General features: G+C 35.2%; 1 protein-coding gene across 7 annotated transcripts in view; it reads left to right on the top strand.

The window, feature by feature from the left end:
• Positions 1 to 16,719, top strand: part of DDHD1 (DDHD domain containing 1) — a 96,975-nt gene that overhangs the window by 33,603 nt on the left and 46,653 nt on the right. For 2 of the 7 annotated variants that reach the window (XM_032405134.1, XM_032405131.1), the window contains exons 2-5: positions 6,663 to 6,836; positions 7,463 to 7,483; positions 14,137 to 14,238; positions 16,119 to 16,247. In XM_032405134.1, coding sequence (XP_032261025.1) covers positions 6,663 to 6,836; positions 7,463 to 7,483; positions 14,137 to 14,238; positions 16,119 to 16,247 — 426 coding nt within the window. The remainder of the gene's footprint in view (positions 1 to 6,662; positions 6,837 to 7,462; positions 7,484 to 14,136; positions 14,239 to 16,118; positions 16,248 to 16,719) is intronic. The other 5 variants (XM_032405137.1, XM_032405135.1, XM_032405138.1 and 2 more) reach the window with 3 other exon arrangements.

Raw genomic sequence — 16,719 nt, 5'->3', positions numbered from 1 at the left:
AGGATTTTTGCATCCGTGTTCATGGGAGATATCGGCCTATAGTTCTCTTTTTTTGTAGTGTCTTTATTGGTTTTGGTATCAGGGTAATGCTGGCTTTGTAGGATGAATTTGGAAGCTTTCCTTCCTCATGTATTTTTTGGAATAGTTTGAGAGAAATATGTATTAACTCTTCTTTAAATGTTTGGTAAAATTCACCGGTTAAGCCGTCTGGTCCTGGACTTTTGTTTGTTGGGAGTTTTTTGAATACTGATTCAATTTTATTGTTGGTAATCGGTCTGTTCAAATTTTCTATTTCTTCTTGATTCTGTTTTGGGAGGTTATATGCTTCTAGAAATTAAGACATGTTTTCTACATTGCCCAATTTGTTGGCATATAATTTTTCATAACATTCTTTTATAATCTTTTGTATTTCAGTGGTGTTGGTTATTATTACTCTTTCTTTATTTTTTTTTTAATTTTATTTATTTATTTGACAGAAAGAAACACAGCGAGAGAGGGAACACAAGCAGGGGGAGTGGGAGAGGGAGAAGCAGGCTTCCCGCCGAGCAGGGAGCCCGATGTGGGGCTCGATCCCAGGACCCCGGGATCATGACCTGAGCCGAAGGCAGACGCTTAACGACTGAGCCACCCAGGCGCCCCCATTATTTCTCTTTCATTTCTGATTTTATTTCAGTCTTTTTTTATGATGAGTCTGGCTAAAAAATTATCAATTTTTTTTCTCATTTCAGAGAACTAGCTTCTGGTTTCATTGATGTGTTCTATTTTTTTTAATTTTTTATTTCTGCTTTAATCCTTTTATTTCCTTCCTTCTGTTTTTGCGTTTTATTTTCCCTTTCCTAGCTCCTCTAGACGAAAGGTTAGGTTGTAAATTTTTCTTGCTTCTTGAGGTAGGCCTATATATTGCTACAAACTGCCCTCTTAAAACAGCTTTTGCCGCATCTCAGAGGTTTTGGATTGTTGTGTCATTTGTCTCCACGTATTTTTTTTTTTTTTTTAATTTTCTCTTTGGTTTCTTGGTTGACCTATTCATTATTTTAGTAGCATGTTATTTATCATCCATATATTTGCGTTCTTTCCAGATCCTTTCTTGTGGTTTATTTCTAGTTTCAAGGCATTGTGGTCAGAAAAGATGCATGGTATGACTTCAGTCTTTTTTAATTTGTTGAGACTTGTTTTGTGTCCTAACGTGATCTCTTCTGGAGAATGTTCCTTGTTCACTGGAAAAGAATGTGTATTCTGCTGTTTTTTAATGGAATGTTCTGAATGTATCTTGTTAAATCTGTCTGGCCCAATGTATCATCCAAAGCCACTGTTTCCTTGTTGCTTTTCTGTTTGGATGATCTATCCATTGATGTAAGTGGGGTGTTAACGTCTCCTACTACTATTGTATTACTATCAATTACTTCCATTATGTTTGTCATTAGCTACTTTATCTAGTTAGGTGCTGCCATGCTGGGTGCATAAATATTTACAATTGTTACATCTTCTTTTTGGATTGTTCCTTTTGTAATCATGTGATGTCCTTCTTAGACTCTTGTTACAGTCTTTGCTTTAAAGTCTATTTTGTGTGATTATAAGTATTGCTACCCAGCTTTTCTTTCACTTCTGTTTGCATGATAAATGCTTTTCCATCAGGTCAGTTTCAATATACATGTGTCTTTATATCTGAAATGAGTGTCTTGTAGGCAGCATATAGATGGGTCTTGCTTTTTTATCTATTCCATCATTCTGTATCTTTATCAGAGCATTTAGTCTATTTACTTTCGAAGTAATTGTTGATAGGTATGTACGTATTGCCATTTTGTTACTGGTTTTATGGTTATTTTTATAGTTTTTCTCTGTTCCTTCTCTTGCTCTCTTATCTCACAGTTTGCTGGCTTTCTTTGGTGATATATTTGGATTCCTTTCTCTTCTATTTTGCATACCTATTACTGGTTTTTTATTTGTGGTTAGCATTAGGTTTATAACATCTTACGCATATAGCAGTCTATATTAAGCTGATGGCCTCTTAAATTTGAACCCATTCTAAAAGCACTAAATTTTTACTCCTCACCCACTTCCACATTTTAAGTATATGATGTCATACTTTACATCCTTTTATTTTGTGAATCCCTTGACTGATTTTTTTTTTTTAAAGATTTTATTTATTTGAGAGAGAGAGAATGAGAGAGAGAGCATGAGAGGGGGGAGGGTCAGAGGGAGAAGCAGACACCCTGCCGAGCAGGGAGCCCGATGCGGGACTCGATCCAGGGACTCCAGGATCATGACCTGAGCTGAAGGCAGTCACTTAACCAACTGAGCCACCCAGGCGCCCCCCTTGACTGATTTTTATAGATATACTTAATATTACTGCTTTTATGCTTCCTACTGTTCTTACTCCTGCTTATGGTCTTTCCTTTCCAAAGAGTCCCCTTTAACATTTCTTTTGAGCTTAGCTGGTTTAGTGATGATGAAGTCCTTTAATTCTTGTTTATCTGGAACAGTCTGTCTCTCCTTCTGAATGATAGCCTTGCTGGATAGAGTATGTTTGGTTGCAGGGTTTTTTCTTTCAGCACTTTGAATATATCATGCCACTCCCTTCTTGCCTGAAATTTTTTTTTCTAAAAAAAATCAGCTCATAGCCTTATGGAGTTTCCCTTGTGTTTAAGTGTTTTCTCTTACTGCTTTTAAAATGCTCTCTTTATCACAATACTTTGCCATTTTAATTACTGTGTGTCTTGGTGTGGACCTCCTTGGGTTGATTTTGTTGGGGGTCCTCTGTACTTCCTGGATCTGGGTTTCTGTTTCCTTCCCCAGATTCAGGAAGTTTTCCACTATTATTTCTTCAAATACATTCTCTGCCCCCTTTTCTCCATCTTATCCTTCTGGGATCCCTGTTATTTGAATTATTCTACACTTGATGGTGTTACTGAGTGTCCTTAATCTATTCTCATTTTTTCTTTTTTTCTTCTGTTGAGTTTGATTGTTTTTCATTACTCTGTCCTCCAGGTTGCCAATCCATTGTTCTTTCCTTTAGTGTACTGTTTATTCCCTTTAGTGTATTATTTATTTCAGTTATTGAGTTCATCTCTGATTGATTCTTTTTTAAATGTTTTCTCTTTGTTGATGTTCTCACTGAGGTCCTCCACTCTTTTCTGAAATCCAGTGAATATCTTTATGACCATTACATTAAATTCTCTAGCAGGCATATTACTTATCTCCATTTCATTTAGCTCTCTTGTTCTGTTTTGTCCTCTTCTTTATTTGGGACATATTCCTGTCTCCTCATTTTGTCTAACTCTCTGTTTCTATGTGTTAGGTAAATCGGCTACATCCCCTGCTCCTGATGGCAGTGGCCTTAAGATGAAGATTCCTATAGTGCCCAGCAGTGCAGTGTCCCCCCTGTTCACCAGAACTTGGCACTCCAGGTGTCTCCTATCTGTGTTGCGTGTACCCTACTATTGTGGTGAGCCACATTGCCTTCAGTCCAGTCGTCTGTAGTGACTCCTCTTGCCTGTTGCAGGCCATGGTCCTTGTGTCATTAATGGGCCAGTCTGGGGCTGCCTTGGGCTTGAGTGGAGTCAGACCAGTTGTTTGTCAGAGATACAATATCACTGAACTGCAGGGTGCTTTCTCTTTGTTGTCCACTGAGAAGCTTTTGTTGGTAGGTGGGACCTGCAGTCAGACCACATGTCTGGCCTCTGCCTACTGCTGGGGCTGCAGTCAGACTGGTGTGTGTGATTGTCTTCCCCTCTCCCCAAGGCAGGAGTCACTTTGGAGCGGTGCTGGCCTCTTTTGGGGCTACTTGCACACTGCCACGCTTGTTGCACTGCTTTGGGTGGGCTCCTGCTGAGGGCTTGTTGGAGGAGGCGGGTCCACAGGAAAGAGCTCTGTTAACAAGGAGAGAGTTCCCAGTGGTTCTCCCAGGTGTCTGTGTATCTTGGCTGGGGGTGGGGGGAGGGAAATGGCACCTTCCAGCTCTTTTGTTCTTGGAGAAGTCTCCTAAAAATCCCTGTCTCTCCAGCATACATTCTGAGATTCATAAATGAATCTTCCCCAGGTGTTTTTCAGACTGCTCTTTCTAATCTATATCTCAGTGGGGCTCTTTCTTACACTGTCTCTTTTCAGTCAGGGACTCACTTTCTTTTCTTTTTTTTAAAGATTTTATTTATTTATTTGACAGAGGGAGACACAGCTAGAGAGGGAACACAAGCAGGGGGAGTGGGAGAGGGAGAAGCAGGTTTCCCGCCGAGCAGGGAGCCCGATGTGGGGCTCAATCCCAGGACCCTGGGATCATGACCTGAGCCGAAGGCAGACGCTTAACGACTGAACCACCCAGGCGCCCCAGGGACTCACTTTCTATCACTCTCTGGCTCTCCCAGAGCCAAGCTCACTGATTTTTTTAAAGTTCCAGTTTTTAATCCCCACTGATTATAAGAACTCGAGATGTTAAGACCCTCTGGTTTTCAAAGCCATATGTTATGAGGATTCCTTTCCCAGTGCAGGTCCCCCATGCCTGGTGAGGTGTCTGCTCCTCTCTCTGTGCCTGCAGCATCACTTCCTCCTGCAGACAGTCTCCTAGTCAGTTTGGTTCCTAGCCACGTCTCCACCCTTCCTACCCTCTTTGATGTGACCTCACCTCTACATTTAGTTGTGGAGAGTCTTCAGGTTGTTTTCTGGGTTATTTACACTGATGTGGGTGTTACCTAGTTGCATCTGTGGGATGAGGTGAGCTTAGGATCCTTCTACTCCACCATCGTACCCAGAAGTTTCAGGAAACTATTAAATACTCCAACTGAATAAAAAAATTCTCTTGTGGACATACTAATAAGGGCATTGATGTAAGAGGCATTATAAAAGGAAGGAAAACAAACGAAATAATGGAAAAGATGCAGGAAGAAGTAAAAAGCTTGAGAAAGAAAGTGTGTGAAATGCAATATAGGCAAGGGAAGACCCAACATATCTACAATTAGAATCCCTGAGGGGGAGAAATCAGTGGAACAGAACTAACTACTAAACCATAATCCAAGGGAACTATTCAGAAACAAGAGAAAAGCTGAAATCAAGCTGAAATGTAAATAATACATTTAATATGTTGTAAACCAAGTAAGTTCTTAACAAAGTTTAGAGTAGTTCTTAATTTTGCATAGTAATTCATGAGTGTTAGAATTTATAAAATTTCTGATTTAAACATTTGATGATTATTTTAGGCCCACCTGGACAGATTGATCCAGAACAATGAACTCTGAGTCAGAAACTATTAGGCTTTAAAGGCAAATTTTTTTTTTCTGTCCCCTGGGGTAAGGAATGAGCAGGAGATCACTTTACTTAAAAAAAAAAAAAATTAGATTTACATCAGGCTTCTCAAGAATAATATACCAAGGAAAGCTACCGTAGAGCAGCATTTTTAGAAGCTCAAGGAAACAAAATTCAGGCTTAAGATGTATTTGCAGTTCTTTTTGTTCACAGGATGTATCCTAATATATGTGTGTGTGTGTGTGTGTGTGTGTGTGTGTGTGTGTGTATAAACTACTGTGTTTTAAGCCAACTTGAAATAATTTTTTCTGTATATGGTTAAACCACCAAATCTCTACATAATTAAGTTCATTTGTTTTGTTGGTTTTTTTTTTTTTTTTAAGATTTATTTATATATTTGACAGAGAGAGACACAGCGAGAGAGGGAACACAAGCAGGGGGAGTGGGAGAGGGAGAAGCAGGCTTCCCGCAGGGCAGGGAGCCCAATGCGGGGATCTATCCCAGGACCCTGGGATCATGACCTGAGCCGAAGGCAGACACTTAAAGACTGAGCTACCCAGGCGCCCCTAAGTTCATTTGTTTTATTTTGCTTTTTATTTTTAGGGTTTGTTATTTCCATTTTATTTTTGTTTTATTTTTTTACAAATCTTAAAGTATTCAAAATAACATAACTGACAGTTGTGGTTTATTTTTCAAAATATAAATAGGGGCGCCTTGGTGGCTTAGTTAAGTGTCCAACTCTTGATCTCAGCTCAGGTCTTGATCTTGGGGTCCTGAGTTCAAGCCCTGCATTGGGCTCTACACTGGGCATGGAGGGAAAGGAAGAAAGGAAGGGGGAGGGGTGGAAGGAAGGAAAGTATTAGGCTTATAGGAACAGTATTTAATCAAAGGAATGTTTATAGTTATTCAAAATTTTCTACTCAATTTTTTTCTAAAATGGGTAAGGAATTTACTATAATTGGATGTATCAGCTATTCCTGTATTCTAACTGGGAGTCTATACCCTTCAAGGCAACCCTAAAAAGTATAACACACTACTACCACACACACTATTTCTGAACTACTTCTGGGAGCGTGTATCAGTATTTTCTAAGACGTTGGAACTGTCACCAGAGTCTTGCATGAACTTGTCTTAACCCCATCACCTACTAATTTGGGTTACTCAGGGCCTCGGTTATAAAGATAACTGCTCATCTACCTTTCGAATACCAAAGTAATTTTTGCATAATATCCAATATAAATAAAATGATATACTGTAAAAAATATGTGCCGTGGCTTGAAATCTGAAATTTAAAACTTTAAATGATTCTGCTGGGTCATGGAAGTTTTTGCCATAGTTATAATAACAGAGTATTAAAATTATAGTTACTATGTCTCTTTCTGGAGGTTGGATCCTAAAATGTATAATTCTGTGTTTTCTCTTTTCAGAGGCAGATAAAATACTAGTAATGCGTGGACAGTGGTTTATTGATGGTACTTGGCAGCCTTTAGAAGAAGAAGAAAGTAATTTAATTGAGCAAGAACATCTCAGCTGTTTTAGAGGTCAGCAGATGCAGGAAAATTTTGATATTGAAGTGTCAAAATCCATAGATGGAAAAGATGGTAAGACCAATTAATACATTTAATATGTTGTAAACCAAGTAAGTTCTTAACAAAGTTTAGAGTAGTTCTTAATTTTGCATAGTAATTCATGAGTGTTAGAATTTATAAAATTTCTGATTTAAACATTTGATGATTATTTTAGAATTTAATACTGCTATGAGTTCCTGAACTGTCTCAATTTTTATTTTACTTAATATATGTGTTCACTGACATGACACTAACATGACTTACTATTGTACAAATTGTATGTGTTCCGTGAATTAGTCCTTTTCAGTAGTTTGTAATTACCAACAAAAACTGAATCTACAAAAATATGTCATTATATCAAAGAGGCAGTTTTGTTAATATTTTAATGTTGGTTCTTTTCCTGAAATTTAAAAAAAAAAAACCTTAATTTCCTTTGTATACATATCTTTAGGTTGTCTCCATACTAATAACCACATCAACTTTTACTTTGAAACAGTCTTCTCTTTATATTCCCTTACTCAGCATTTGGATTTGTTTGCAATAGCTTAAAATATTTATATATAGCCAAGATTGCCATGTTTCATTATATGTCTGATCTTGAGTAAAATTCAAAATGTGTGGTCAAGTTAAAAATACTTCTATTGTTCCATTTACTGCAGGCAGTGGGATCAGCTATTCTGGTGAGTATAATAATATAGGTAGATTAGAATTTGTAGATTTCTCTAAATATTTTTTTCTAAAAAGTGTTTCTTCATCTATGCTTGCCTTTATTTTGGAGGTTTCTTGGCAAGCCCTATTGAAACTAGTGAATTAAAATATGAATTAAGTGATTTTTTTTTTCCCTTTCTCATAAAACATCTCTAAAGCAGAAAAACTCAGTATTGATCAAGTAATTCACAGAATGCAGCTTGGGAAAATTATGTGGTTATAAGTAATTGTTCACATGACTTAATTAATGGCAAAACAATAAGCTTTAAATTGGCTTGGATTATTTTTTTTCTTATTGTTAGTAACAAACATCCTAAGTCTTTTCTTTCACCTACCCTTTCTCTCTGAAGACACACACGCACGCGCGCATGCACACACACACACACACACACACACGTCACAAGCAAGGAAACTATAGATTAGTTTATACCAAATTAACATATCTTTTGTGTCTAGTTGATTAAAATCTACATAACTGAGGAAAGTTGTGGCTCATCACCACTACCAAAATAAGATTGCTATCAGAGAAGGCTGAATTCTAGATTTCTTTCTATTAAGTCTCCTTCAGTCCTCCCTCAGAAATGGCAGTTCACCTTAACAAACCCAGTTTAGCCACCTGAATTCCTTACTCTTAGTGTAGGGGGAAGAAAATCCAAAAGCTTGGAGGAGAAAAAGGGTGAGTATAAAAAATAAAAATATAAGTAGATTATTCCCCTTTCTTGTACTGTATTCAAAACATTCTTTTTCCTCTTGCTCATTCATCTTATAGAAGTTAGTCATCAGCTCTGTTTCATCTCTAGATCACATCTATTTGGAATCTTGTTTTTATTACAATAAAAATTAGAATTTTTGTGTCTTTTTTACTTCTACTGCCTACCAAAATGTTGAATATAGCAGGATACTTCAGTTTTCTTCACAGTGCCCTAATTTTAATGAGCCAGTCATTTAAATAAGTCTGATAAAGAATGTAGTATATTTGTGTGAGTAGATTTTTAGTATGTCTTTGAGTGTGTGTGTTGATTCTAGAGTATCAATTTAGGGTATTATAGTAATATTTTTTGCTAGCTTTAAGGATATACTTTGGTCAGAAAATTTTTAAACTGTTATAACATTTTTGCATTGTAATCTTTCAAAATGATGATTTTTTAAGAAAATTGGTTTTTTAAAATACACTGTGGCATATAAGTAAAGCTTCAGCATATTTTATTAACAAAGATTTTAAGTTCAATTTAGTATATATACTGTCATCATAAATTTACAGCCATTTTAGTTGTTATTCAGTTTTATGTAAAACATACATTTCTATGTTAAGGTGTGATATTTGACTTTGAAGATTATGGGAAATTTTTTTTTTTTTAAAGATTTTATTTATTTATTTGGCAGAGAGAGACAGAGCGAGAAAGGGAACACAAGCAGGGGGAGTGGGGGAGGGAGAAGCAGGCTTTCCGCTGAGCAGAGAGCCCGATGTGGGGCTCGATCCCAGGACCCCGGGACCACGACCCGAGCCCAAGGCAGACGCTCAACAACTGAGCCACCCAGGCGCCCCATGGGAAATTTTGTAGTACATTTGAAAATTATCACTGGTCTTGAGGAAAGAACTTCTGCTGTCCAGAAAGCCACCATTGTTAGAAAAATCAAATTTACCACATCTACAAAGATAAAAACATATTATAATCTTTTGTTTTGCTTCTTACCTCTAAGCTTCTGAAATTTTGTATTTCATTAATTAATTAATTAGGGTAAAAAATATCTTTTCCACCTAAATTTTCTCATGTACATATGAGAAAGCCTGACTCTTCATATTGTCAGGAGGTTTTAAATGTTTCCATGTGCAGATAGTACTGTGCTAGGCACTTTTGTGAAAGATACCTCAAGAAGTTTTGGGGAAGAGGGGCGCCTGGGTGGCTCAGTTGGTTAAGCGACTGCCTTCGGCTCAGGTCATGATCCTGGAGTCCCAGGATCGAGTCCCGCATCGGGCTCCCTGCTCAGCAGGGAGTCTGCTTCTCCCTCTGACCCTCCCCCCTCTCATGTGCTCGCTCTCTCAAATAAATAAATAAAATCTTTAAAAAAAAAAAAAAAAAAAGAAGTTTTGGGGAAGACAAAGCCAAAGATGAGAGTAGTTACAAAGAGTAAGTATAAGGTAACACAGTAAACAGTGAATACAGAATTAGATAATCTACAAACAGACTTGGAATACAGAGTTGGAGATCACAGTGCCATGGAGTTTTTCAAATAAGGCTTTCTGGAAAAATCCCATTTAATAATTAAAAACATTTTAAAGTACTGTATCTAGGTCTCTTAAGTGTTCTGTGGAATTTTTTTTTCTCTGGAATTTCTAAGAAACTAAACAGACTTCTTGCCTTGAAGGACATTAAAATAATTTCTTTTCTTTCTGACCTTACCTGTGTTTTGGTTAGGGTAGCTGATGCACAAATAAATTGGCTTTTTTGATATTTTCTCCTTGTTAATTTTCCTACTAATCTCAAAGTAAGCATTGAAATAGATTGATGAAAGTTTTGCATAACTTTTAGCATACAAATAAAGATAACCCATAAAGGCATCATCACTGGGCGCCTGGGTGGCTCAGTCATTAAGCATCTGCCTTCGGCTCAGGTCATGATCCCAGGGTCCTGGGATCTTGCCCCACATCGGGCTCCCTGCTCAGCAGGAAACCTGCTTCTCCCTCTCCCACTCCCCCTGCTTGTGTTCCCTCTCTCGCTGTCTCTCTCTCTCTGTCAAGAAATAAATTTAAAATTTTTAAATAAATAAATAAATAAATAAATTTTGTTTTCTCTTAGAGTTAAAATAAAAATTGATTCTCTTCCCACCCCTCCTTCTTGCAGCCTAACAAATGGAAGTCTAGAGTTTCACTGGGGATGAATTCTACAAATAAAATCAGCCCTTCAAATAAGTAATTTTGAAAATACTTGAACATAGTGCCAGATTAGTGTTTGACTCACTTTATAATTTATCCAAGCAATAACCAGTTTTAAAAAGGTTAAACTAAATGAGTTAGTCCTGTACTTCACCCTGACCAAAAAATGCATAACATCAATCCAATTATGAGAAAACATCAGATAAACTCAAATTAAGGGACATTCTACAAAATAACTGATCAGAGGTCTTCAAAAATGTTAAGGCATCTAATTAACTAGATAAGGGGAACCCTTTGACAATGTATATCAATTCACTATGATGTACACGTTAAATATCTTATACTTTTATCAATTATACCTCAATAAAGATGATTTTTTTTCTTAAGTGTCAAGGTTACGAAAGAAAAGAAGTCAAGTAGGGGCATTAAAATAAAATAGTAAAAAATATTTAATTAACCCAAAAGAAGGTAGGAAAGGAGAAACAAGAAACAAAATATAGATGGAACAAAGAGAAAATAAATGGGAAATGATAGACCTAAATTCACCCGTGTTAATAATTACAGTAAATATAAGTGAACTAATGCTCCAGTTAAAAGGCAGAGATTAACAGATAAAGAATGTGAAAACTATATGCTATCTGTAAGTCACACTATCAATATAAAGTCATGGATAGGTTATAACCTGTTCAAGCTATTTTGGGGTACTGTGACATCACAGGTGTTGGTGTATCTTGAGGGACTTAATACAGTTAACAATTTGGCATGTAAAGTGTGTATTGCTATCATTGTTGCTGGATAAGAATATCCCAAGTTGTGAATATAGAACTGCAAAAGTCAAAAAGGTGAGGAGTTGGGGGTTGCTAATCCTTTCTAACTGCAAAAGTCAAAAAGGTGAGGAGTTGGGGGTTGCTAATCCTTTCCTTTTCCTCCCTCTTTGGTGACTAAGAGGATTCCCATCTTCTAGCTTTTGGTTATTACTTTTTATAAATTTACCTAACTTAACTGAGATCCAAGACGGTTGCTGGGAGTTTTCTCATTACAGTTGGCATGCTTGAGATGTGCAAACCTGCTTTCCCTAAAGTTGAGATTATCCAGGTTACCAGCTTTTAGAAAGGGAAAAGTCATTGAGTTGTTCTGTTCTGGGGATTAGTGTGTCATTAGCAACCCCCTCTTTTGATACTCTGTTGCTTTCAGAATTATATAATGAAGAAAATCCCTTTAAGAGAAGGATTAGTAAGGAAATTTATTAGAAATGCTATAGTACTTTAAATCTTTTTCATTGCTATGTAAGGCTTTAGTATATAAAATAACATTTTAATTAAACGTTAGCATTTAATATGTTAACATTTTGAGTTTATGCATATTTTTGCTAACATAAGAATTCCTAACTAAAACTTTATTTTAGGGGAAAAAATTTAGTAATGCTTTCTAGCACTTGAATTTCATTTAATGGTGATCCCTGTTGGATTGATTGTAAATACGTTTTGTCTCTACTGTGCTTACGATAGTACCCCTAATTCTGTGTTTTGGGCTGAAAAAAATTAAGCTTTCTAACTATGCTATGGGGAAATTGTGACAGATAGAGCAAATGACTTTCAAGTGAAAATAAGAATTTGGTTTGAGAGGAAGGTAAAGAACCATGTCTATTTAATTTTGTGAAAATGTTTTAAATAAATGTGCTTCTCTATTTTTAGTATATTAGGGTATTTGTCTTTTTTAATCCCTAAATTGTACTGTTCCTTTAGAAAGAAAAGCCTTTCTTTTTTATATCTTGACTAGCTTTCTGAAAGTGTTTGCATAATTTTGAAGTGTAGTCAAATGGTCCATATGTATTTCAAGTGAATTTTTAAATAATTGCTTATTTAAAATGTAAAGACATTTTATATTATATATAACCAGCAGTATTTAACAGGGAAAATATTGACTTCAGGGTTATCTGCTGATTTGCCAAATATCAAGTCTATGTCTGGCTTTATGTTGGCTGTTTCATGCTTACCAAATGTCACAGCATACATTTTTACTAATGACTTTTTTAATTATTATTTTAGTTTCCTTGTAGTTCATGTGGTTCATGTGGTTCATGTTAGTTTTACTAGTGGATATATAAAATCTAGGTTTTGTTTCTTTGAGTAGTAAAGTCTCAAATTTATGCCTATTTGGTCTACTTTGATAGCTTTTTCCTAATGAATTTTTTGTTTAAAAATGTTTCCTGGAAGTGGTACATCTACTCCTCAATAACTGACCAGAAGGCACCTTTGAGAAGAAACTTTTTCAATGAAGAAAATGTTTCAGTTGTCATTTTCCACCCCTCCGTAACAAAGAAATGTTTTTATAATCTTAGTGTTACAACCCAGCTTTTAATCCTAGTCTGTAGCCACTAATTACATATAGTTGTAATTAAGTGGCTTGTAAGCATTTCTTAATTACCTTTATTGCACAAATCTTTGAATATACTTCATCTATGCATACAACAGATTTTTAAAATGTATCTAGTCCTATACAACAGGAATTAAATATATTCGTATTTGAGCAGTATTTAACCTTTGAATGTCACATTATTGTAGAAGGGAGTGAGGATGAAAAAGCAAATGTTTTAGAACATAGATTTGAACTAAGTCATAAAGGTTCTGTGGTTCATTTCCCGAAGTGTTAAGAAACTGATTTATTTAAAAAAAAAGAAAAAAGAAAAAAACTGATTTATAAGGTTCAATTTCAAGTGGATTTTTTTTTTAAATGCTTATTTAAAATGTAAAGAAATTTACTGATCTGTAACTAGCATGTTCAACAGGGAAATTATTGGAAATTTAAGGTTATCTACTGATTTGCCAAATATCAAGTCTATGTCTGGCTTTATGTTGTCTGTTTCATGTTTATAAGATGTCACAGCATGCATTTTTACTAGTGGCTTTTTTTCATTATTTATTACTAACTTCCATTATTTTATCACTAACCAGTTAAAGAGCTTCCAATTTGATTTATTTTGGCGAAAGTTTCATTTTAAAATTCTTTTTGCAACTCAGAGTTGCGAAAAGAGTATTTTGTTTCTGTGGGAAGTTTCCATGATATACTTCAGTAATAGAAGACATCTAGTGGAATGTATACTGTGATATTTTCTCAGGAAAACTGCATTAAATGTTTAAAATGTTATTTATTGCCTTCTTAATTTGGACATCAGCTGTCAGCTAATTTGGTGAAAGTAAATAACCTTAGTATTGTGAAAATGGGGCTTATAAGTTCCTTATGCATACAAAAATACCATGACCTATTTTTTATTCTATCTGTGCAAAGACATTAAATATTATGATCACATAGTTGTCTTTAACTGATAAATTTTAGGTATCATTTGCCTTTTTTTCTTTCAATAAAAGTAGAGCATATATTTGATAAACATTATTAAACTGATTTTGCTTTACTGATTTTTTTTTTTTTTAGATTTTATTTATTTATTTGAGACAGAGAGAAAGAGAGAGAGCACATGAGCGTGGGGAGGGTCAGAGGGAGAAGCAGACTCCCTGCTGAGCAGGGAGCCTGATGCGGGACTCGATCCAGGGACTCCAGGATCATGACCTGAGCCGAAGGCAGTCGCTTAACCACCCAGGCGCCCGCTTTACTGATTTTTAATTAGAAATTAAAGCATTTAGAATAATGTTTGTCAAATACAACTCATTTTTTTAAAGTTAATACAGCAAAAAGGCAAAATGGCAAACCATTTAAAATTTACTTTGAAGCTCAGTGTTTTTGCTTTCTTAGTTGTCTACCACCTCCCTCCCTTCTCCCTCCCTTCTCTCTTCAAATGGAGAGGATATAAGGAGAGTACAGATGCGGCAGGTCTTAAACGAAAGCGTTCTCAAGGTACAGTAATTGTAGTTTTATTTCTCCATGTAGTTATTTTTCCCTGGCTTACAGTATTCGGCATTTAAAGCGTAGAAATTACTAGTTTTTTAGAAATGTGTCCATTGTGCTATTTTGCTTAGAGTTACTTAATTATAAGCGATATAAACATTTGTAAATAATGTGTGTGGTCCAGTATAATGTTTTACTAAGATGTTTTACTTTAAGGCAGTTTGTGGATGATTTGAAGAGGAACAAAATTTTGTTGGCTTATTAACACTGTTCTCTTAATATCTTAGTCTTGTAGTTTCAATGTTTTAAGCATATGTTGCTCAAAACTTTTAACAAAGATGTAGTTCGGAAACATTAGATAAAAAGGCATGAAATAGTGGTTTGGACCAGACATAGAAAAGTAAATAATTATTAAACTCTTGCGAAAGATTTTTAAAAGTTCTTTTATAAAAAAAGCTGAGCTTGTACATTGTTATTGTTTGTTTTTTTTGGATTGAACATTATTAATATTTGTTACATTAATTGCATCTTGGTCTGTGTTCAGTGTTAGTAATGTATCCTGACAGGTGAAATATAAATTGGTTTTTCATAAATTTTTGAAATTACATTTGTAACATAACTGAGAATAATTTCTCTGAAAGGATTTACTTTTCTATGTGTTTTAGTAGGGAATAGTTTTTCATAAAAATGACTTACGATCTTAGTTCTTGACCAGGGCTATGTAACCTTTCATATTTAACTTGAGGTTATTTTCAACCCATCTTCAAATCAGAATAGTTAGACTCTGCTGGTAATCAGCTTTGTGGCAAGTCACTTAATCTCTTTGTACCTCTGGGTCTTTATATATAACGGGAGATAATATTTTCCTTAAAAAGGATTTTTTAAAAAAATAAATCAGGCATAGTATTTTTAAGGTACGTAGTTTTCTGAAGAGGGATATGTGGATTTTTCTCACCTCTATACCAGAGGTATAGAAAGGAAACTTTAAGGCCTTCAGAATATAAGAATTAATCAAGTTATGAATGGATGAATATGTAAATGACAGTTCTCTTAATCCATTGCTCCACAAACATTACTGAATTTGTGATGCATGTCAGGCATTGTGCTAGGACACTGTGTTTGGTGCTAGTGGTACAAAATGATTAAGACATAGTACCTGCCTCAGAGAGTTTATGTATTTCTTGAGCATATAGGTTTGATTTTTTTTTCCTTAGAGCTTATTTTCACCAGGCATACCTTAGTTACAGAAATGCAATAACCATACTGATTTGAACATCACAGTAGAAAAAATTTCTTTGATTTCTTACTAAAACATCTTTCAACTTTGGATTTCTGTTATGGTGAGCAATATCCAGTGATAATTGGTTTTTATATCCATTTCAAAACTACCATATATTCTCATAAATTAGGTTGTTCTCTTCCCAGTTTAAAGATAAAATTTTTTCCTCTTAGTCTTGTTTTGTCTTGCACTGAGTGAAAGTTTCACAGATCCAAAAATAAAATCCACAGAAGAAAGGAAACTTAAGTTTCTATGTCAAAGGTATTGAGGACTTTCATGAAGGTATATATTATCCCTTAGAACTAAGAAATGGTCATTATCACGTGGGAAAGCAGTTCTTTAATAATCAGAACATATTAACTGCGTGTTAGAGGTTAAAATTATGGTGGTTAAGCCAGTTATTCTGTGTTGTTCTAACAAGTTGACATTCCCTGTAGCATGGTTAATCATTTATAAAATAAAGTCCCTATCCATTACTAGCTTCACATCAATATGTGTTTCAGCAAAACAGTTTTTTATTGAACTGAGTTCAAATATTGATTCAAAAATCTGTGTGTTATAATTCTTCACACAAATGAGCAACCACATTAATTTTTCCTTTTTGCAACAGCTATTCATAGTTTCAAGTTGAGTCGAAATCACGTGGACTGGCACAGTATGGATGAAGTATATCTTTATAGTGATGCAACAACATCTAAAATTGCAAGAACAGTAACCCAAAAACTGGGATTTTCTAAAGGTAATTGTTAAATATTACTATAGTTTGTCAAAATTTTGAGAATCTTTTTCTCTTACATTCAAAGTAGACTGTTCAAATTCTATTTTTAGTATATTTTAAATATGTATTAAATTTAGTGACAGTTACTGTCACTTTTATTAAGGTGATTGAGTTCATATGTATTCATCAGTGATAATCATATATTTAGAATGATCTGACAGGATTAATAAATATCTTTTATACTTCTAGAAACACAACAGCAGTCAAACCTCAGGCAGTGATGTGAAAATAAAACATGGCAATTGAAGGTGAAAACTAAAAATTTCTGTTGGATGTAGTGAAATGGAGGTCATTGGTGACTTGGATGGATTGAGGGGGCAGAAGCTAGATTGGCGTGGGTTGAAGTCTATCTAGGTAGGTGAAGAAATGGAGGCAGTGAGAATAGACAACTCTTTCAAGAAGTGTGACTAAAGGGAAGAAAAGAGGAAATGGT

This window comes from Phoca vitulina, unplaced genomic scaffold (genome assembly GCF_004348235.1).
Source record: "Phoca vitulina isolate PV1807 unplaced genomic scaffold, GSC_HSeal_1.0 scaffold7, whole genome shotgun sequence".
Lineage (NCBI taxonomy): Eukaryota > Metazoa > Chordata > Mammalia > Carnivora > Phocidae > Phoca > Phoca vitulina.
This window is presented reverse-complemented; position numbering and strand designations above follow the sequence as displayed.